A 21,698-nucleotide genomic window follows, 5' to 3' on the forward strand; every position below is an offset into this window, starting at 1 on the left:
CACAAGCGTTATTCTTCATGCCACACTGTGGAATACAGTGGTACCTCGGGTTACATACGCTTCAGGTTACATACGCTTCAGGTTACAGACTCCGCTAACCCAGAAATAGTGCTTCACGTTAAGAACTTTGCTTCAGGATGAGAAGAGAAATCGTGCAGCGGTGGCAGGAGGCCCCATTAGCTAAAGTGGTGCTTCAGGTTAAGAACAGTTTCAGGTTAAGAACAGACCTCCAGAACGAGTTAAGTTCTTAACCCGAGGTACCACTGTACTTCCAACATCATGGATTATATTGGTTCCTATAAATACTGGACGGGAACAATTTATAGAGAGAGGTTTGCCCTTTTCCTCCCATGCCAGTTCAACAGCAGCAATAATATGAATACTACAAATAAACATAAAGGTTCTGCTTTGGAGCTTGTTGTGGGCTACTGCTGGCTGGAAAATAGCTTGGGGTAGCATTACCTACAGAGATCCACACTGACTGCTGGAGAAGCCACCCCATCCCAGTGCAGGTCAGCAGATGGCTACCTCTGGCACATACTAACCTTATTCTAACAGAAAACTTCAGGAGTTAGCATAGAACAAGTACTTTGACAGAATCAATGTTATTTAATTTTTAGAAACACTGTAGCCTGCCCTAAACTTGAGCACTGGATGGGTCAGGCTGCATTCACATACACATTTATTTCGGAGTAGGTCCCACTGAAAGGGACGCGGGTGGCGCTGTGGTCTAAACCACAGAGCCTCTTGGGCTTGCCAATCAGGAGGTCGGCGGTTCGAATCCCCGTGACGGGGTGAGCTCCCGTTGCTCGGTCCCTGCCAACCTAGCAGTTTGAAAGCACGCCAAAAAGTGCAAGTAGATAAATAGGTACCACTCCGGCAGGAAGGTAAACGGCGTTTTTGTGTGCTGCTCTGGTTCGCCAGAAGCAGCTTTGTCATGCTGGCCACATGACCCGGAAAAACTGTTTGCGGACAAACGTCGGCTCCCTCGGCCTGTAAAGCGAGATGAGCGGCGCAACCCCAGAGTCGTCTGTGACTGGACTCAACTGTCGGGGGTCCTTTACCTTTACCTTTCTTAGGTCCCACTGAAGTCAGTGGGGCTTAATTCTGAGTAGAGAAGCTATACGATGGCACCACAAGGCTATCTAAAATAGAAGTTTTAAAATAATGCTCCAACAGATTTAAAGGTTTGCCCTTACCTTGTCTCTAACATCCAAAGGACATTTATTTAGATGGAGGAATTTCAGAGTTTCGACGTGACCATGTCGAGACGCCCAGTAGATTGCATTAGATCCTGCCTGTCCAAAATATTTGATGATGGCAATCAATAAAACCATAAGCAAATTGCAGCAACATATTCCAACACACTTAGGATAATGTTACATGATGAGGAGAATTATCAAGATCTAACAAAGCGACTTTTCCAAAGCGGAAACATTTTGTTTAGCTATTCATTCAAATAAAATGAATTCATATGAGTATTAACTTGCTGATACTAACGAAAGGGTGAGAAATGCAATTGCTCTTTGCCATATTTAGAATACGACTGGCTGAGCTGCAGGAATGATTGCAATCTATAATCTTCATTTACAACAATGTAAACAAATGTTCAATCTGTTTCCTTCTAAAATGCACTGCAAATAAGTAACACATTTAGATACCGATCTAAACAATTGTCTCACCTTATCTTGGACATCAATACGGGCACCTCGCTTTAGGAATAACTGAAGCATTTGAATATTTCCACATCCAGCAGCAATCAGAAATGGAGGTGTCCCATGCTGCAATGAACAAACTGTTAAAAACTGATCACTTTTCTCAATAATAATAATTTATTATTTATATCCCACCCATCTGGCTGGGTCTCAAGAGATTATGGGAGAGAACAACATATATATATATATATAGCTAGTTGATAGTCTCTGATTTAATTTTTTAACAGATTTTATTATATATGAAGACAAGATTGTAAACCACTTTGATTTTTTAATGATATTTATAAATACATATAAATGTTTTAGCTGATGCAAAATCTGTGTACGAAGAGTAAGCGTCTGCTTTTGAAGAGCTGCGTCAAAATCGCTCTGAAAGTCCAGATACATTTAAAAAACATCCAAAAATGCAATGCTATGAGTTTCTGAGAAAGATTTAGAGTGGGTCCAGTGCACCATGTACAATAGCTCTCTGTATGTAATAAAACCTATAGCTAACATGCAGAGTCTTTATTTTTCATTATTAGGATTATTGCTTTCATAATGTAGTGAGCGACAGCACTGCTAAATTTACCTTTGTGAGCATTGTGTAAGTTGGCATCGTATTTCAAAAAGGATATTGACAAATCATGAAAAACCAATTCACTGGAGAGATGCAAAGACAATGAAAGATTCGGAAGATAAATAATGATTGAAGGATAAAGGCGCTGAGTATTTTAATTATACAGGAAAGCAAGTTTTTCAGCGCTGGAGGTACACTGAAAAGGAAGAGGAACAGCTAACTATGAAACACCTCATTTTCACAGCAACAACCATCCATTCCACCCACTCATGTAGGCAGCACCAGGAACCTCCCTCCCAGGACCACCCAATGAGAGGCAGGAATGGTAGCGTTTGGATCCCACATGGATATTTTTTTTTGGGGGGGAGGCCTAAACTGCAAACAACAGCCGTAGCTTTTCCTTCTTTTCCACTTATCACTGCTGGCAAATCTGGGCAAGGACATCAAGAATGGAAGTAACTGTCTATAGATATTGTGGTATTTTCTCAAAACGGGTGTTGAAAGCTAGATATCAAGTGGGAAAGATAGCTCCTTGTCCACACATGCAAATAAAAAACCCCAGACAAAACTGTGTCCTCTGTAACCTTCCCAGGAAGATTTTCCTGAATTGATATTGGAATGCTCATGAGTCTTTGGGTTGATCTTTGTTTGTCAGTAAAAATGATAGCTTCTTCTTCTTTAGCTGCTAAATCTATACAGCAACAGCATACCTTATTAGGTTGATTGACATCATAATTGGTCAAAGAGCCCAGAAGGTGCTGGAGACCAGGAACGTTGTCATCATTGATGGCATGAATGATGGCTTTCATTACAAATGAATCTTCCTCGTCCTCATAAATTAACCAGAAAGTAGATGGGAAGGGAAAGACAAGAGAAAAGAAGTTATTAGCTTTGAGAGGGAGGAGGGTATGGAAAGGAAATAAACTCTTCAGCAGCAATATATTGTCATTTCACAGTATGACTGCCATTCCCAATGAGAAACAAGCTGTTATAACATCTGCTTAAATTCTGGAGGTCATTTACTTTCTCTAATAAGAGTCTCCTTTTTTATGCATCAGCACATATCACTGACCCTGATTTAAAAGAGCTCTATTATGCATTTCACAATTCGTTTTTTAAAAGCTACATCAACATAAAAACAGGAATAAGAAGCATCTATTTCCCAAGAACGACATCTTAAAGCAGAACAGTGCTATAAATTAGTCCTATCTAGAGTTTATAAGGTTTTAAACCACAGTGGCATGAGGCTACAATTCTACTGGGAGCTGGTTCTGCAACGGTTACGATTACTGATTCAACATTAAAAAATAACAGCACATCAATAAGCAGAGATTTCATTTACAAAAATGTAGAAGTTAGCAAAGTGAGATAAAGAGAGTAAGACAGAAAGACTTGCCACTCTGCAGAATTTTTAATGCCTAAGGACTTTTAATTCTAAGGAAAAAAATGTTTGCATGATACTTATTAAAACTAGTACAGTGGTACCTTGGTTTAAGAACAGCTCTGTTTACGAATGATTTGGTTTACAAACTCTGCAAAACCGGAAGTAATGTCCTGGTTTGCGAACTTTACCTCGGTCTAGGAATGGAATCCGAATGGTGGAAGGGCACCGGTGGTGGGAGGCCTCATTAGGGAAAGCGCACCTTGGTTTAAGAATGGTTTTGGTTTAAGAATGGACTTCCAGAATGGATTAAGTACGTAAACTGAGGTACCACTGTATTTAAGAACACATTTCATAAAGTACAGAATCAAACCTTTAAAAAGAAATCTACAGGATTTATGCACCTCCAAGTGTAAATCAGAAAGACTCAAAACAGATAGCATACCTGCTTTCATGTGAAAGCATAAAAAGGAAGTGTTGCTGGTTTAAACTAAACACGCAACACATTATGATGTCTAAATTAAGAACAGCTGTTTCAACTATGGTTTATTAAAGCAAACCTAAAGCAAATATCACAATCTGAGCCTGGCTTGTTTAAAAAAACAAAACATAGTTCAAAGTAACCACACTTTTGCTTAGTGTAGACATGATGAGAATCTAAAGCAAATTTAAAACCAGGAAGCAAACGCTTCCAGTTTTTGCATTATGGTCACTAAAATATGGTTTAGTCTTAAAACCAAAAACTATGGGTGTTTTACTCAGCAGACCCACTGAAATTAATGGGTCTAACAGTTATGTTTATTAATTTTAATGGGTCTGTTCAAGGACCTGGGAAACCAGGGTTCCAAATCCTCACTCAGCCATGAAGTTCACTGGGTGACCAACAACTTATTGGGAATGGCACAGAGTCTCTTCTCACATCTCTTGGCCAGCTACACGGTTACACTAAAGCAAATAAGGTGGCGCACCTCTCAACTGTATCACACTGATGGCAGCTCAGACAAGCGGAAGGGGGAGAATCTTCTTACACTTTGGTCCCCCAATGTCCGCCAGCCAAGCTACTGCTGTAATTAAGGTGACCTGTACGAAGGAGGGAGACAAAATGCCAGCCCAATTTTCTGTTTGATACCTCTGTCTACTTGAGAGACTTCTGGCTTGTTTCTAGATTTAACCCTTTAGTGGTGCTCAAATAGCATTGCAATGAATTAGCTTCGTCCAGAAATATGGAAAGCAGAACTGACTGAGCAAAATTTAGTCATCTATCTTAAATTAGATTACAGGTATTGTCCACATATTGTCTTTTGTCTGTATTTATTGCTCAGTTCCTTGGGATCAATTTGAAACACCTGCAAGGGACATTACAGTTCCAATTACTGCAGTTCAGAAGATGTTATATGCTATATTAATCCCCATACTCCCAAGTATTTACTTACCAGAGTGTCATCGCTCCTAGCCACGCTCATGTTACTTCTGGACAAAAAGGATCTTGATAATCTTTGGCATAGCGATATTAAGCGCACTGATTGCTTTTGTAAGAGAAGAGACAAAAATTTATGTGACACCATAAAAACTCATTACAGGAAACATTTCTGATACAAGTTCAGATCCGCAAGCAATATGGCTAAACTGTTAGTAGTTGCAATCAAGCTACAGTGGTGCCCCGCAAGACGAATGCCTCGCAAGACGGAAAACTCGCTAGACGAAAGGGTTTTCCGTTTTTTGAGCTGCATCGCAAGACGAATTTCCCTATGGGCTTGCCTCGCAAGACGAAAAACGAAAACGTCTTGCAAGTTTGTTTCCTTTTTCTTAACACCGTTAATACAGTTGCGACTTGACTTCGAGGAGCAACTCATAGAACGCGGTGTGATAGCCTTTTTTGAGGTTTTTGAAGACTTTGGTATTTTTGAAGCTTTTCCAAAACTTCTTTTAAACTTTTAAAACTTTTTTGGGGGTTTTTTTTGGATTTTGGGTTGGGGTGTTTGGAATTCAAGGACTTGGTGTTGGGGAGGGGTTTGCAAGAATCTGGAAGCTTGTGTGTTTTTTTCTGCATTTTTATGATTTTCTGTGACCATTGGGCCACTCTGCTGTTTTTTAAAAAAAATTCTGGATTTGAATTTCTGTGTGGTGGGTGGCTGGGGGAACAGTTGAGGAGGGGGTTCTTCAGCAAGAAGCAAAGAGTGGAAGAGGAACCTTCTTCGAGTTGTCCCCCAGAGTCTTAGAAAATGTACTGTACACTTTGTTGATTTTTAAATGTTTTTCTGTCATGTTTAGAAACTTAATTTATTGTTCCTTCAATTTTTGAAATGCTCTTTACAGTATGTGTGACTTTAAAGAGCACTTAATAAACTCTTGTTGTACCAAATTTGGCTTTGTTTGGACTTTTTTTAACCATAGGAACGCATTAATTGGATTTCAATGCATTCCTATGGGATTTCATGCTTCGCAAGACGAAAAATCCGCTAGACAAAAAAAACTCGCGGAACGAATTAATTTCGTCTTGCGAGGCACCACTGTAAGTCTCTAAGGTCTGTATTTTTATATGGTCCATTTGCCTCAAGATAATAGTATGGTTACACACCCCCTACTTCCCTGAGCATTCCAGGGTCATGCTCTAAAATATAGTGTCCTATAGATGAAAGAGGCTGCAGACTCACAATGTATCTGCAATATTTGTTCAGCAGGATTGCTACAGAGGGCAGCAAAAAGATTTGCTCCTACATGAATTTTCCAGGAAGGAAGTGCAGACACCCTGACAGATGTTTCCAGTCCAGGTTAAGTCCTGCTAAAACCTTTATCCCCCCTGCCCTTGTTGTATCCAAACTGAACCGCCAACTCTCTCCATTTCTTCCCACTTTACCTTGCAGAACGATCCTCTCAGATCTGATTCCCTATAGACAAATTGCCCATCCAAAATATAAAATAAAACATTGTCGTCTGATGGTGAGTTAGCCAATGGTACCCTCTCCAGATGTTGCTGGACTTCAATTCCCATCAGCCCCAGAAAGCACAGCTGATGGTCCAGGATGACCAACAACTTCTAGAGCAGGCTTCCTCAACCTCGGCCCTCCAGATGTTTTGGGCCTACAACTCCCATGATCCCTAGCTAGCAGGACCAGTGGTCAGGGATGATGGGAATTGTAGTCTCAAAACATCTGGAGGGCCAAGGTTCAGGAAGCCTGTTCTAAAGGACACCATTACAGGCAACTCCCCAGTTGTGTGGGGATTGCGTTCTAGGTCATTGTGCACTTGTGTGAAATCATATGTAATCAGAACACCCATTGAAAAAGCCTGCAAACACCACGCTCTGTCCCTGCCTTGCCCCTTTTGGTGACATTTTCAGGTCACTTTTGGGTCTGGAATGATGCAGTCGCACACATATCAGACACACCTAAAATGGTCACTGCCTATATTTCCCACTGAGGAAAGATCCACTGATCATCAGTGAATGATTGCTAATAAGCATATTAATAAAACAGGGTTGCCAAGCAGCAACACAACCAATATTACCATGTTAGTACTATGTGGCATATCGTTCTATGTGGCATATGGTTCAATGTGCCATTGTTCAATGTGCATTTGGAGAGGCAACTAATTTCTGTCATATGGTGAACATGCCAAGGCATACTGGACATTACGTATTTGCCACTGAAAACTGATATGGCCAAATAACCTTGGAATGCCTTATTATCACATTAGAAAGTCAGATCTAGGACAAATTTGGGATCTATTATTATAAGGCTGAATTCATCAACAGCCACATCTGCCTTGCATTTGCTGATCTCGTTTCCAAGAAGGAGTTATTTTCTTTGGTTGGACTTATTTGCTAACTCTCTCTCTCTCCCTACTAACAGTTATTATCCCCTGATGATAATTATGCACACTGTTCCATATCTCTTTCTTCCAAGTTATCCTACACGTCTCTTTTTCACAGTTTGCAAGAAACTCCTTGCTGCTTTTACTTCCTCCTGCTCTTCTTTCATTTCTCACGATACACTGGAAATACTATCTGCTGCTCAGCTGTAATGCCCCGTACCAATTTCACTCTAAAAGTCTAACAAATATACAAGAAGTTCAGGACTGAACTAAACCAAATCATTTAAGGCCCAGATGAAGCTCTCAATAGCTTCCATGTGTTAATATATACTGGCTAGGTTGATACGCCATGTTAAACTATACTTAATCTTTAACCATTCATTCCCACTTGCTCCTTCTTTACTCCTGGCCCACTTGTGCTGGGGACAATAAACGACGATGAGCCGTGGGCACCATTATGCTGCTTGTTCCATGTTAGAGCATAGTTAAGCATTATGATTTCATGTGAGCCGCTGTTACATGTACTTATTCCAAAGCCAAAGAACAATAGTTACTATAAAGAACTGTTAGGTCTTACTTTCCATTTCCTTCGTGCTGCAAACTTCTTGAATTTTTCCATATTCACGGCAGATGCTTTTCTACTAAGTGCTTGAAGGGTATCCTTCGGCTGTGAGAAAATTAAAACAACACTTTGAAATGCTATACCCTTCAGTGAAGAAGCGAAGAAGATATTGCCTTCTACATGGGCAAAAGAAAGAGGTAAAACTAATATAATAATCTATGCATTGCACACTAACCTTAATCCACGGGTGCTGCAAGCTGTCTTGAATTGTCATTCTCTTCCTTTTAAAGGAGAAAAAAAAATTCATTTCATTTATTACTTTTATGGTCTGTATTTCCTTCAAAGGCCTCAAAAAGGCATATACGTACCCCTATTTTTATTCTCAAAACAATTCTGTAAGGTAGGTTAGGCTGAGAAATGATCCCATGGTCAGTTTCATAGATTAGTGGACACTTAAACGTTACGTCTTCCTGGTTCCAGCTGGAGATTCTGAACATTACACCAGACTGGTTCTAACATATTCTTCAGGCGGTTACTTCCACTACATATTTATACAGCACTGAAAACATGCTAGAAGTAACTAATAAATAAGCAAATGCAAATTGTATAAAGTGGTGTGGTAAGGGCAGCAATGGGATGCGGGTGGCGCTGTGGGTTAAACCACAGAGCCTAGGACTTGCCGATCAGAAGGTTGGCAGTTCGAATCCCCGTGACAGGGTGAGCTCCCGTTGCTCGGTCCCTGCTTCTGCCAACCTGCTCCAGTACGAAAACACGTCGAAGTGCAAGTAGATAAATAGGTACCGCTCCGGTGGGAAGGTAAACGGCGTTTCCGTGTGCTGATCTGGTTCGCCAGAAGCGGCTTAGTCATGCTGGCCACATGACCCAGAAGCTGTACGCTGGCTCCCTCGGTCAATAAAGCGAGATGAGCGCCGCAACCCCAGAGTCGGACACGAATGGACCTAATGATCAGGGGTCCCTTTACCTTTACCTTAAAGGCAGCAAACTTGACAGCTTGGATCAACAAAACAGTGAAGATCTCCTTCACTTTGAAAGGCATAAGGGTAACTACCAACTAATCCTGTTTGCTTGAATCACAAAATGAATCCTGGAAGAAACTTACTTTGGATCCTTGATTAGTAGTCTTCTTATAAAATCTTTCGCTAAAGCACTGGTGTTACTGAAGAATTCCTCCTCGAAGTCATAGTTCACTGCAGACACATTGGCTAATGTCTCTTGTTTTGTCTCTCCCAGAAACGGCGATGCACCACTCAGACTGCAAAAAATAAGTTCGGTCACAATGATATAGTATGACTCCAGGACAAAAAGTTTGGTTCCAGGATTGAGTTTTAAAAGTGATTCTGAAGCTCAGCCCAATAACTTAAACAAGGCCTCCACTATCTTCTCACAGTGACTGCAACTCTCAGAATTTACATATTTTCGCTTTTCATCATTTATGCTGACTGCATGGAAAAACACACACTATTCAAATAAAATAAAATTATGTTCCCACATAGAAGAACATAATAATAAATCGTAACATTGAAAATAAGGACAGCAACAAATTATGTTTGTAATCAGTAGTTTGAAGCATATATTTGGAAGATTATGTACAACTATCCAAAACATGGGCCTGGATAGATTAGTAACCTTGACTATAACTTTGTGGAGTTGATTTAATAACCAAATGGGTAAAACAAAGTGATTTAGAATGTTAATACTTACAGAATATACGTTATTACACCAATACTCCTGAAAAAAGAAAGAGTGTCTATCACTATTCAAAAAGAAACAAAAAAATTACAAAACTTGCCAAGTGCAGAAGCAGAAGAACGGTGAACTTACCACATATCTGCCTCAAGGCCCAGCGGTTCATAATTTACTATTTCAGGAGCTAAGATACAAAGCAGAAGCTTTAGTCTATAGCAGAGCAGTTTGACACAAAATATATTTTTTTCAGCTATGAAGTATACATACCACAAGGGTAGGGTCTAGAATGAGCAAATGGAAAAAGCAGACTTTCCAACAGGAATCATCTGTACATTAGTTTACAAGCTGCATTAGTTTACACAAATGCAGATCCACAAACATTTTATCGTTAGTTTATTTTACAATTAATTCTACCACAACCTCACCCCCTTTTAAACTTTTTATGAAACTGATTCAGACTCTTCTGTAAGATATTTATTCATTATGATCCCCGGTATTTGAAAACAACACATTCCATGTATGTACTATTGCCAGAAGTATTCACGTTCCCAAAACATCTGCTGTGTATTGTATCCAGGGCTGATTTTGAAGACTGTCCAGAAACTTCAGCTGGCCAGGATCATCAAACCAGAACTAAAAATTGTCACATTTGTATCTGGAGAGATGTCAAAGTTTTTAACTTATAAAACTATATACATTAGTTTGGGACTGTCTGCTTCCATAGGAATCTGTGCATCAGCTTTGGGAATGACCTGCCTCCAGTGATTAGGTGGAGAGTAGATAGAATCATCCTGGAGGGGGTGCTATTTTCTCAGGAGCAGTGGCGTAGCGTGGGTTGTCAGCACCCGGGGCAAGGCAAGTAATTTGCGCCCCCTAACCCTAACCCCCAGATGTTGCGCCCGGTGCGGCCGGCCCCCCCTGCACCCCCCAAGCTACGCCACTGCTCAGGAGGAGGAAAAGGTCAGAGAAGCTTTGGATCAAGTTTACTGTGCGATCTGCACATGCCTACCCCAAAGTAAGGCAATGTCATTCCACTAAACTGATTTCCTTCTCGCCTTTTGCCACTGCTATTTTACTGCTACTTTGTCTGTGGTTTTGTTAGGGATTTTAGTTACAAAGCAATCAGGTAAACACGATTTTATTTTAAATGTATTGTTTTAAGTTGTTTTTACCATCTTATCCACTTTACAAGCTTTATATTGAAAGGTAGGACATAAGCCTTTCAAATTAATATTTTCTGCCTGGACTTTCTATACTCTCTCTCTATATATATAGTATAGAAAGTCCAGGCAGAAAATCATGACATCCACATACAGAAAGGAAAGGGTGTTAAATTTGCAAATATTCAAATTCAAATTAGTTTGAATGCAGGTAAATATTATCTACCTAGAAGCAGCGTTCAAGAGGATGGGCAACATTTAAAGAGAACTTGTAAAGACTGAACACATGTAAAGATCACCACTGCTCACATATGAAATGTAGCCCTAAGCAATAGTGACATGTACATATCAAACTGCCTAATAATAATGTGTTTGGCACTCTGAGAGGCTTATGTTTTTCCTAACATATAAAACACTACCACCCACTCTCGTACCAGTTTCTTCTTTTATTTCTGCTTGATGAACATGTACGTGTTCAACATTATTTCTCTGTTAATCTCTCTTCCACTTGCTATTGTCTCCTGTTTTGCTCTCTTAACATACGGAAACATACAAGCCCCAGAAGTCTGCTTTTAATGTTTTCCTGACTGTTCCTAGTCATATAAGTCACTTTAACTCCTTTGGTCTTGTATGCAAGGTTTTTGTGTGGTTATCTTTGTTTATTATCTTTAAGACATTTTTTTTCTTGAGTTATTTTTTAGAAATATTCCTTCTCCTCCTGCTGTTCAATAACACTCTCCCCCCCCCCCATTATTCAAATGCCTGGTGTCTTTGCTTTATGTTAACCTGAAGATTTTCCCTTTATCATAGCCCTTGTTCTATGCTCTCCCCATTTTCTTATTTCGATATGGAAACAACTTTGCTTTATATGGTTTATTTATACAATGCTTCCTTCTGCCTTCCTTCCCTATACTCCACAGTAGGAATGTTCTACATTGTTATTGGTATTTCAACATATTTTCCAAGTCATTATGGAGTCTATTTTAAAAACTTGCATTAGTTCCCAACAGTTTCCTCCCTCATGTGGACTATTTTTAGTGCCTGGAAGGAACTTAAAATAAAGCATCCATTTTTTCCTTCTCACTGTCTTTGCTTTATATGTTGCTACATGCAAAGAGATAAATGAACACTCTTTTATGCATTAAATTAACAGCTATTCCTTTTATTCAATCTACGCACTTTTGTCAACAGCTTTTCCTTTCCACAGAATTTCTATTTTTGCATTAACACTCATCCACCTTGCTTAAATTCCTATATGTTTTTTTCTAATATGAACCACTTGCTGGTCTCTGAACTTTTCTTTTTCAATTACAAGTGTCTTGTTTCCTTCCTCCTTTAGTGGCACAATGTTTTTCATCTGTGTTCTTTTTATAATTTGGTTATCTCTCACTTTTTCTGTATTTGTTTACCTTCCCTTTGACTATTGCCTATCAGGCTACTATATTTCCCCCTTCAGTCTCAGGAACTGGCCTGTAGCTCAGTCTGCATCCTTTTCACATATTCTAAAATGGATGCGAGAATTTTTTTTTTTTTTTTAGAGATGTATATATTCCACACATGCTTTAGAACAACTAGAATAAAAACAATAAACCAGCACACAACCAACTAAAGAACAAATAAGCAAAAAAGAGCAGCAGCAGCCAGACAGTAATACTAAAAAAAGCTTTGGACAAATTTATTTTTATTCAATAAAATTTATATACCACTTCATGGTAGCAAAACATCCAAATGGTTTACAAGGATAATAGAATTGAGTTGGAAGGGACCACAAGGATCATCTAGTTCAGGGGTCAGCAAACTTTTTCAGCAGGGGGCCGGTTCGTTGTCCCTCAGACCTTGTGGGGGGGGGCAGACTATATTTTTTTGGGGAAATGAATGAATTCCTATGCCCCACAAATAACCCAGAGATGCATTTTAAATAAAAGCACACATTCTAGTAATGTAAAAAAACCAGGCAGGCCCCACAAATAACCTAGAGATGCATTTTAAATAAAAGAACACATTCTACTCTACTCATAAGGCCGGATCCAGACCCCTGGCCTTAGTTTGCCTACCCATGCTCTAGTCCAACCCCTGAAATGGAGGAATCTTTTGCTCAGTCTCACAAGCTTGAGAGTCTCACGCTCTCTACTGACTGAGCTGTATTAAAAGTCCAATAAAAACAGTTACAAACAATAACATTGAAATATATTTAAAATCAAGAGTAAAAAAGATTAAGAACAGCAATATGTCTGAATAAGCGTGCCTAAACAAAAATGCCTTAAGCGTTTCAAATTTATCCATTTAAAATGGGTGCCAGGATACCATCAATGCTGATCAGATGTCATTAAAAGCTTAGGACATTTCCTGGGAAGCTGCAATAAACGTGCAAGGTGAACATACCTAGAGAGAGAGAGAGTTCCATAATTTGGGCACCGCCACTGAAATGGACCTCTCTCTCTGGTAGCCACCCTTCCAATCTCAAAAACCAAAGGAACCAAGATTTTAGTTGATGGTTATCCGGTAGAAAAGAGTCTCCCAGATACCCTGATTCCAAGCCATTTAGGGTTTTAAAGGCCAAAACCAGCACCTTGAATTGAACTCAACAATGAACTAGCAGCTAGTGAAGTTCTCCATACCACTGAAGTATTCTTGTGGTGCTGACTCAATCTTGCTGCCATGCTCTAAACTAGCTGTAATTTCTGGATGTTCTTCCAGAGCGGCCCCATGTCTAACACATGACACCAAACCTGGATGTTTTTGGAGAATGGGTACAAGAAACATAGGCCACCTGAGTATCCCTGCAAAGCAGGGACAAGCAGAACTCAGAGAATGGAGACCTGATTCTCATGAAGCTCAACCCCATCCAGAATAGGCTGAATACCACTTTCCTGGATTGATAAATCATTCATCATCACCACCGTCTTTATCTGGATTGAGCTTCTATTTGTTAGCTCTCATCCAGCCCATTACTGATTCCAGATACCAGCTGATACCATGCCAACACCTGGGTCAGATATAAAAGAGAAACAGAGCTGGGTGTCATCAGCAGATTCCTGTAAACCTCTCTTGATATTTCTTCTGATGAGTAAGCAGGATATACCATATTTTAAAATAAATAAAAAGTCTCCCATCTGGCACCAGGAATGAGCTCCAGGTTACCAGGCGTTTGCAAATGGGTAGAACTGTTTCTTATTTTCGGTTTTGAAGTCAGGCCATCCATCTGTCACTAATTTCTAAGATGGGCATATGGGGACAGGAGGGCTGAAAAAATGTGTGTGAACTTGTAATGTATGTTCCTTTATTTGCAGGGCAAATGAGAAACTGGGAGAAGTACACACTACAGTATCATCCTAGGTAAATTCTTTTGCTGTGCAATCTGGACAGGTCGTGCTTGCCCATCCACTGCCCCTGTTCTCAGCACAGAAAGTACAGGTGAAAGACTAAGTAGACTGAAGTTTCCAGCTCATGTGGGAAATGGAGGTCAGTTCTGCTTTGGCTATACCAGGGGTCTGCAACCTTTAAGACAAAAAGAGCCACTTGGACCCATTTCCGAAGGAAAAAAAACCTGGGAGCCGCAAAACCATTGCGACATTTAAAACAAATATATCTCCGGAGCCGCGATCTGACAGCGGGCAGGAAGGTGACGTCGGGACGGTGCATGACTAACGCATGCACCGCCCCCATGCGACATCACAGCCAGTACAGCGCCCGCCACAGTGGGGAGTCTCGGGGCGCACAATGCACCTCCTCCCCTCGCTAGTATCCGCCCCGGAGCCGTGGCAAAGGTGTAAAAGAGCCACATGCGGCTCCGGAGCCGCGGGTTGCAGACCCCTGGGCTATACGAACCAGTCCCCTTCAGCACTGTCATGCAAACACACCACAACAGCTAAATAGGGAAGTACAATACTCACCAACAAATTCAGGCGTCCCAAAAATGTTCTTAAACTCATTACTAAAGTCTATTTTATGCGCTAAGCCGAAGTCAATGATCTTGATACGAGGCTTTGGTACATTTCTATCAAGCAGCATTATGTTCTCAGGCTTTGAAGAAAAAAAAATTGGTTGCGTGTGAGCAGTTGCGAAACACAGGAACAATTTGGAAAAATAATCTCTTCCTGACAAGTGCTCAAACTCATATGCTCTAAGCCAGTGTTTCCCAACCGGTGTTCCGCGGCACACTACTGTGCCGTGAGACATTGGCTGGTGTGCCGTGGGAGGGAGGCGGGCGAGTCGGGCGGTGAGAGGCGGCGGCGGCGAGGATCCGCGTCGAGCCGGGGGCGGCTCTGCGGTGGTGGTGCCGAGCGGCGGGGCAGCGCGTGCAAAAGGGAGGAGCGCGAGACAGCGGAGGAGGAGGAGGCCGGCATGTCCGGGCAGCAGCAGCAACAACAGCAGCAGCAACTCCCGGCGATGGCTCCTCAAGCCCCGCCGCCCCCTCCTCCGCCCGCCACCACCACAACAGCCGCCGCCGCCTCAGTTGCCGCCGTCCCTCAGTCCCTCGCTCTGCTGCCTCCTCCCACCCCCAAAGCTTGGAGGTTCCCCGGCAAGGGGGAGGGAAAAAAACTTTCACTTTCGTGCGTCCCTCCCGGCGTGACGCTGCGCGCTGACGTCACGGGGCGGGGCTTTAATGGTGGTGTGCCGCGAGATTTTTTTTCAGTAAACAGGTGTGCCGTTGCCCAAAAAAGTTTGGGAAACACTGCTCTAAGCACCACACTCAACGGAAATGGCCCTGTGGCTGTGAAAACACATTGGTTCCTCACACTGAATCCTGACTTGACATAGGGTTCCCAGATGATGATTTATTATATCCATACATCATAATATAATGGTGGGTCCTGCGCATAGAAGAGCTGCAAGACTCCCATTTGTTCTTTTCAAAATCAGGAGTATTCCTAAGTGCTTAAAATAATTGAGGCAGGGACCCGTAAAACAAACATTTGCACATGCTAATTTGTATATACAAATGCAAGTTTGGAAATAAACTTCACAGCAGCAAGCTAATTTATTTCTCATCCAAATGACCCTAAGTAAAATAAATTCTTCAATTAATTTGAGCCCCCCATCTACCCCAAATCAGTGAGTCTTTAATTAAGTTCTCCTCAATTCATTTTCCACATCCAGTTCAAAACCAGAGTCTTCCTTCAATTAATAATTACTCACATTCATCAATCATTAAGTCTGGTTTGGCACTGAGACTGCACAGGTTCTTTCAGGCGGGCAAAGTGAGTGGACTAGTAGGTAGGGGCACAAAATATTTAGGAAATAGTGCAGAAACCCCAGGGCATGCTCCGCCGCCACCCATGATACTCTTATCAATAGCTACCTTTCACATAAATAATGGGGATTTTTATTATGCTATCCAAGTTCTAAGTGTTGCTTTAGGCACTATTCCCAAACTTAAAATCTATCCAACATACCTTGAGATCAAAGTGTGCAATTTGCAGAGAGTGCAGATAGTTAACACCATTGAGGATTTGCTTGAGAAATTCCGTGGCCTCCTCTTCAGACAGAGATTCCTTTTCCGCTAAAAAATCAAAGAGCTCTCCTCCTGCAACACTGTGAGAATAGGAGCAGCAGTTATTGACTTTAACCTATTGATTTTTTCCCCAGCTTAAGGACTTTGTACAGCCATATTAAGAAAGGCAATCCATTCTTAAAAGCTTCCTGCACAGGATCTGAACACGTTTGTTTTTGTTTTTTTTAATTACAATTCAAATGTTTATTTCAGTCTGCCATGTAACAATGCATGCTTGAAAATTCTAGGCACCTAGAAAATCGACGATTGCCTCTGAAGAATTGTTCTGGTATACTGAACTATTTTCCTAGCTTTATTATCATAGGTTGTACTTTAATTTATGAAAATCAATGAGGATCATACATTGTTTTGGATGACAGGAAGTGGGAGTATTAGCAAATCTCCGGTGACAGGAGAGAAATAGCAATATTATATGCAACTATTGATTTTAAAGCAGAACACAGAAAAGTCACACATTGTTTCCCCATAATTATATAAACGTTGACTCCTGCCATCTCCCAACCATTTCCATACTTTGGTTATAATTTTCAGTGCTGCAGCAAACTTTATTTCAAATATTTCTGTGTACCCTTTGCGTGCATAAAGATTACATTTTAAAAGTTCTCAAATATTTTGATTGTAAAATCTGTCAAGAAACTCTTACATGTGTACACGCATAGTCCTTTTTCCATCCATCACTTTCTGTGATGATGAACAGCAGCTGACAATAACAGTTTACTGCCTCACCATCACATCCTTTCGTTCTATACAAAATTGAATCGCAACACTCTCTGAAAACAACTGAGCAATGTTCTTGGGTTTTTTTGTTCCAAATGTTACTTCTTTGTGTCAGCATCTACATTATTAGCAACAAATATTAAGTGACAAAGGCGGATTTTAAAATGAAACATTGATGAAAAGATCCTTGCCTATTACCACTGTCTTTATCGTATTTATTACTTATTTATATATCTCCTTCCCATTCACCAAGCGCTCTCAAAGCAGCAACTAACCCATAAAAAGAAGAAACTTGGCACTGAAACTCAACAGTGGTAATTAAAAAACAAAAACAAAAAAAACCAACCCAAAGGGGGAAAGATGCAGATGCCTTAAGCAATCTTTAGAAGACAAGGGAGAGGAAGCCAACTGGATGGTTTTCCTTGTGGAGATCCACAACACAGAGATGGAAAAGACCTTACCTATAACCGTATATAAATTGGAACCGTATATAAATTTGAATTATGGTGCGGGAGGAGACTCTTGAGAGTCCCATGGACTGCAAGAAGATCAAACCTGTCCATTCTTAAGGAAATCAGCCCTGAGTGCTCACTGGAAGGACAGATCCTGAAGCCAAGGCTCTAATACTTTGGCTACCTCATGAGAAGAGAAGATTCCCTGGAAAAGACCCTGATTTTGGGAAAGATGGAGGGCACAAGGAGAAGGGGACGACAGAGGACGAGATGGTTGGACAGTGTTCTCGAAGCTACCAGCATGAGTTTGACCAAACTGCGGGTGGCAGTGGAAGACAGGAGTGCCTGGCGTGCTCTGGTCCATGGGGTCACGAAGAGTCGGACACGACTAAACGACTAAACAACAACAACAACAACAACAACAACAACAACAACAAATTGGAAAGGTCTGAATGGAAATCAGTCTTCCCTCAAGTAACCTGGTTTTAGGCTGTCTGTGGCTTTAAAAATTAACACCATTATTTTTTATTGTGCCTGCAAACTACCTTGTAGGCAGTCAAGCTTCAAGAGGCACAATATGTGCTCTGTGATCAGACCCAGATAACAGTGTCGCTGCATCATTCCGAACAAGCTGAACTATTCCAGCCTTCCAAAAGTAGCCTTATACAGAACATGGTATGCAAGCCAATCTGGAAGCTACCAAAGTATGTATGAAACAGTGAAGCCCATATTTCTATTTACTTTAAAGCTCTAAACCAACTGTAGTACTGTCAGGGCTAATCATGGGTACCTTCATCTCACCACTGGGGTGTTGTGCAGGCATTAGAACAGCCCATAGACAAAGTGCCATTAAGTCCACCAGGGGTTGGTGAGATGTATCTGGAAAGTCCCATAACAGGGTGTGAAGGCAACAGCCTCTCTGTCCCACACTCCATCTTCCCTGCAAGAAACCACTAGCATACCTGGCACACAAATCTCAACAATGGCCTTATCTTTCACTATCTGACGCAGTGAATCCCATAATGATTTCTTGTTCATATGAAGACATACAACCACACATGCAATCACTGTCTTATATGGCTGGCTGAGGTGTTTTTTTCCACTCTTTTTATGTTAAAAATGTTTTGCGATCATGGCTGTCATATGTTTTATCCTTCTAAGCTGGGTTTGGATTCAGTGCTAAATTTACAGTGGACCCTCGAGTTATGTACCTCTCTGGATACATAATCTTCGGGTTGCGAAAGCGGCAAACCCAGAAGTATTTTTATGGGTTTCGCTGCTCACGCATGTGCAGAAGCACTCTGTGTGCCACGCGCATGCGCAGAAGCAGCGCCTCTGGTTATGGATTTTTCGGGGTGCATATAGACCCCCGGAACGAATTAAATCCGTATCCAGAGGGTCCACTGTATTGTATTTTTGTTGTGTTTATAACCTTGCTTACAATATTTGATGTATTGTATTTTATGAGGCGGCTAATATATATGAATAAATGCAATGTGCCCTTTATGTGCAATCAATTCTACTTTATAGCACAGCTGTGATCATACGTTTGCATGTATGTAGGGCAATATGAAAATTTCATGTGAAAGGCAGGCATGCATATGGGTGTCCCAAGGATGTACAGAGTGTTGCCTTCCCTAGCAATCTGAACTAGTCCTGAGTGACCATCAGTCGCAGAGCATTATTAATTCTTATTGCTTATGCTGCTGCATCATTTTTAAGCAGCTAGAGAGACATGCTCAGACCCAGAAGAGCTTAGTCTAAAACTGGACAGAAGACACAAGGGGAGTAAAGGTTTGCCGACAAAGATAACAAATACTCCACATGTCAATCCACATCCCAATGCTCAATTCAGTTCTCTGCCTTCCACTCAACTTTGAATAGCTCAAGAATCCAAATATCCCACTCGTTAGGGCCATTCACTGAATATCCTTTCACAAATCTGTGGCCTCCAGGTGCTGATGGACTACAACTTTCACCATTCCTGAGCACTGGTCATACTGGCTGGGGCTGATGGGAGTTGCAGTCCAATAACACCTGGAGAACCACAGGTTCCCCCATCCATAGCTGTCAACTTACAGATTTGAAAATAAGGGACCAGCAGCCTCAAAAATAAGGGATCAGCAGCCAAAATAAGGGATTTTCCAGGCACAGGTATGTTCAACTTCTGAGCCCCTCCGAGCCAAAGGCAGAAAGCCCAGCCAGCAGCCAAACGAAGCCTCAAGCGGTGGTTCCCACAGCGCAGCAACCCGGCAAAGGGGATGCGGCAAGGAAAACCACCATCACCTCTCCGCTGGGAAGCGCTGAGCAAAGGCGAGTCCCCAGGCAACACAGCCGATTTGATCGGCACAAGGCATGCAAGCTCCACCCCCCAGTCATTCTTAGACTCCTTAATGGGTGAGCAATGCAGCCAAGCAACACAGTTGGAGCCTCCCTCCTCCCTGGCCGGTAGGCAGGGAGGGAGGGAGAGGAGCTGCTTCCTTTGAAACCCGAGAAATTTAAGGGACATCATCAATAAGGGACAGCAGCGGGACACAGCGCTGGGATAAGGGACTTTCCCGCCAAATAAGGGATGGTTGATAGCTATGTCCCCATCCCTAATTTTATAGAATATAATTTCATTTTACAGTTTGCTAGTATGACAATAGCCCACGCTACTTTCTTTTTCTACTGCAGAAGTTTGCTTTGTCCAAGATACATTACCATTGAATCTCTACATCATATGCCTAACATGAATAGCTGCACTGTATAAAGGCTGCTATTCATGTTAGGTGTATAATGTATACCCTGTACCCGTGGCTCCTAGAAGCAGTGAGCATGAAACAGTGGCCACACACAAGGAAATGGCTTTGACTGGTCAGCTAAACCAGGAGAGGGTAACCTATGGGACTTCCTCTGCATGCGAAGAAAGGCTCTGGTGCATTGAGCGGTCTAGACCAACAGCGGGTCCAACGGTCAAGAAGGTGGTTACTGCACATGTTGTAGAGGGAACTGAGGGGCAGATGGGGCTAGTCAACCTGGGAAGGTCGCCCATCTAGGAAAAGGAAAGCTCTGATCCTAAACCAGTGCTGCCTTGCAGCTCTACTCATTCATGAGAAGGGCTTTGGCAGCAAATCTGGAGGAAAAAATCTGTATCTGCTAAGGAGTAAACTCCACACAAATCCAGAGTGGAATCCCAAAGACAGTTGGATGGTGTCTCATACGCCTCATTTCAGCAACTCGTTTCTGCAGCCAAGCTAGTACCAAATGTACTGTTCTGCTTCCCTTTTGACCACATCAGTGAAGCTAAGTGTGGGGTCTTGTTGTCTGGGCCACCCAGGACCTTCATACACACTGCCCAGGCTTGCACCCCGGAGAGGTCACTTCAGTGCTGCTAAAGCAGCAAAAACAACATGGGAGGCAGGCGTTGTTACCGGTCTCCACAACCACAGCAGGCGCTGTGATTCTCCAGCAGTTTGCCTTCACCCCCAGAGGCACACTTCATAAGTCTCTTGAGACAGATAGATGCGAACAATAAAGACTGTATATACCGGTACTACAGAAAAACAACTTAATAGGAAGAATTAAAGGAGACAGTAATGGGCATAACCTATGGTTGGATTAGAGGGGATTGGAGTAGTATTGAAGAAATGAAGAGAGGCGGAAGAAAAAAGTAGCGGTAGCCATGGGCAGGAAACAACCTTTGCTTCTCAATGTGAAATGCAGGAAAGGTGAAACCATTGTAAATGGGCAGGCATTTCATCAAATAGGCTAGAAGCATGAAAAAAAAGGTGACATCTAAGAGGTTTACCTAAGCAGGGCAACTGCTAACACATCCCACATTTCAGTGCACTGCTGCTTTGTGATTCATTATAATGCCACAGCATGCACCAAGTTAAGCTTGAGCAGTTTATTCACCTTAATGGAACTAAAAAGCAAATTATGAAATTAAAATGTGAATAATCTCCATTTCACCCAGATGAAGCCAGTGGAATGTTTAAAATTCTGTTTTCAGAAGTTCACTTCTTGAACATCTGCTATAAATATTTCTGAAAAGAAATGCAGCGCAGCAAAATGGTGCTAATTAGTTGATGATTAACTTGTCCTTTGAAGAAATAACTTGTTCCCTACATTAGCC

The 21,698-nt window shown here is 41.6% G+C and overlaps 1 protein-coding gene across 1 annotated transcript in view; it reads right to left on the reverse strand.

Annotated features, from left to right (window-relative positions):
- DAPK1 (death associated protein kinase 1) overlaps positions 1-21,698 on the reverse strand; it is an 86,640-nt gene that overhangs the window by 25,226 nt on the left and 39,716 nt on the right. Inside the window, exons 6-16 of the mRNA XM_083464762.1 lie at positions 16,294-16,432; positions 14,791-14,920; positions 9,873-9,921; positions 9,753-9,779; positions 9,151-9,303; positions 8,266-8,311; positions 8,046-8,135; positions 5,089-5,181; positions 2,985-3,104; positions 1,683-1,781; positions 1,200-1,298 (exon numbers count right to left, since the gene is read on the reverse strand). Coding sequence (XP_083320888.1) covers positions 1,200-1,298; positions 1,683-1,781; positions 2,985-3,104; positions 5,089-5,181; positions 8,046-8,135; positions 8,266-8,311; positions 9,151-9,303; positions 9,753-9,779; positions 9,873-9,921; positions 14,791-14,920; positions 16,294-16,432 — 1,045 coding nt within the window. The remainder of the gene's footprint in view (positions 1-1,199; positions 1,299-1,682; positions 1,782-2,984; positions 3,105-5,088; positions 5,182-8,045; positions 8,136-8,265; positions 8,312-9,150; positions 9,304-9,752; positions 9,780-9,872; positions 9,922-14,790; positions 14,921-16,293; positions 16,433-21,698) is intronic.

The sequence above is a fragment of the Podarcis liolepis genome, assembly GCF_965112155.1.
Source record: "Podarcis liolepis genome assembly, chromosome: 11".
In the NCBI taxonomy this organism is placed as follows: Eukaryota; Metazoa; Chordata; class Lepidosauria; order Squamata; family Lacertidae; genus Podarcis; species Podarcis liolepis.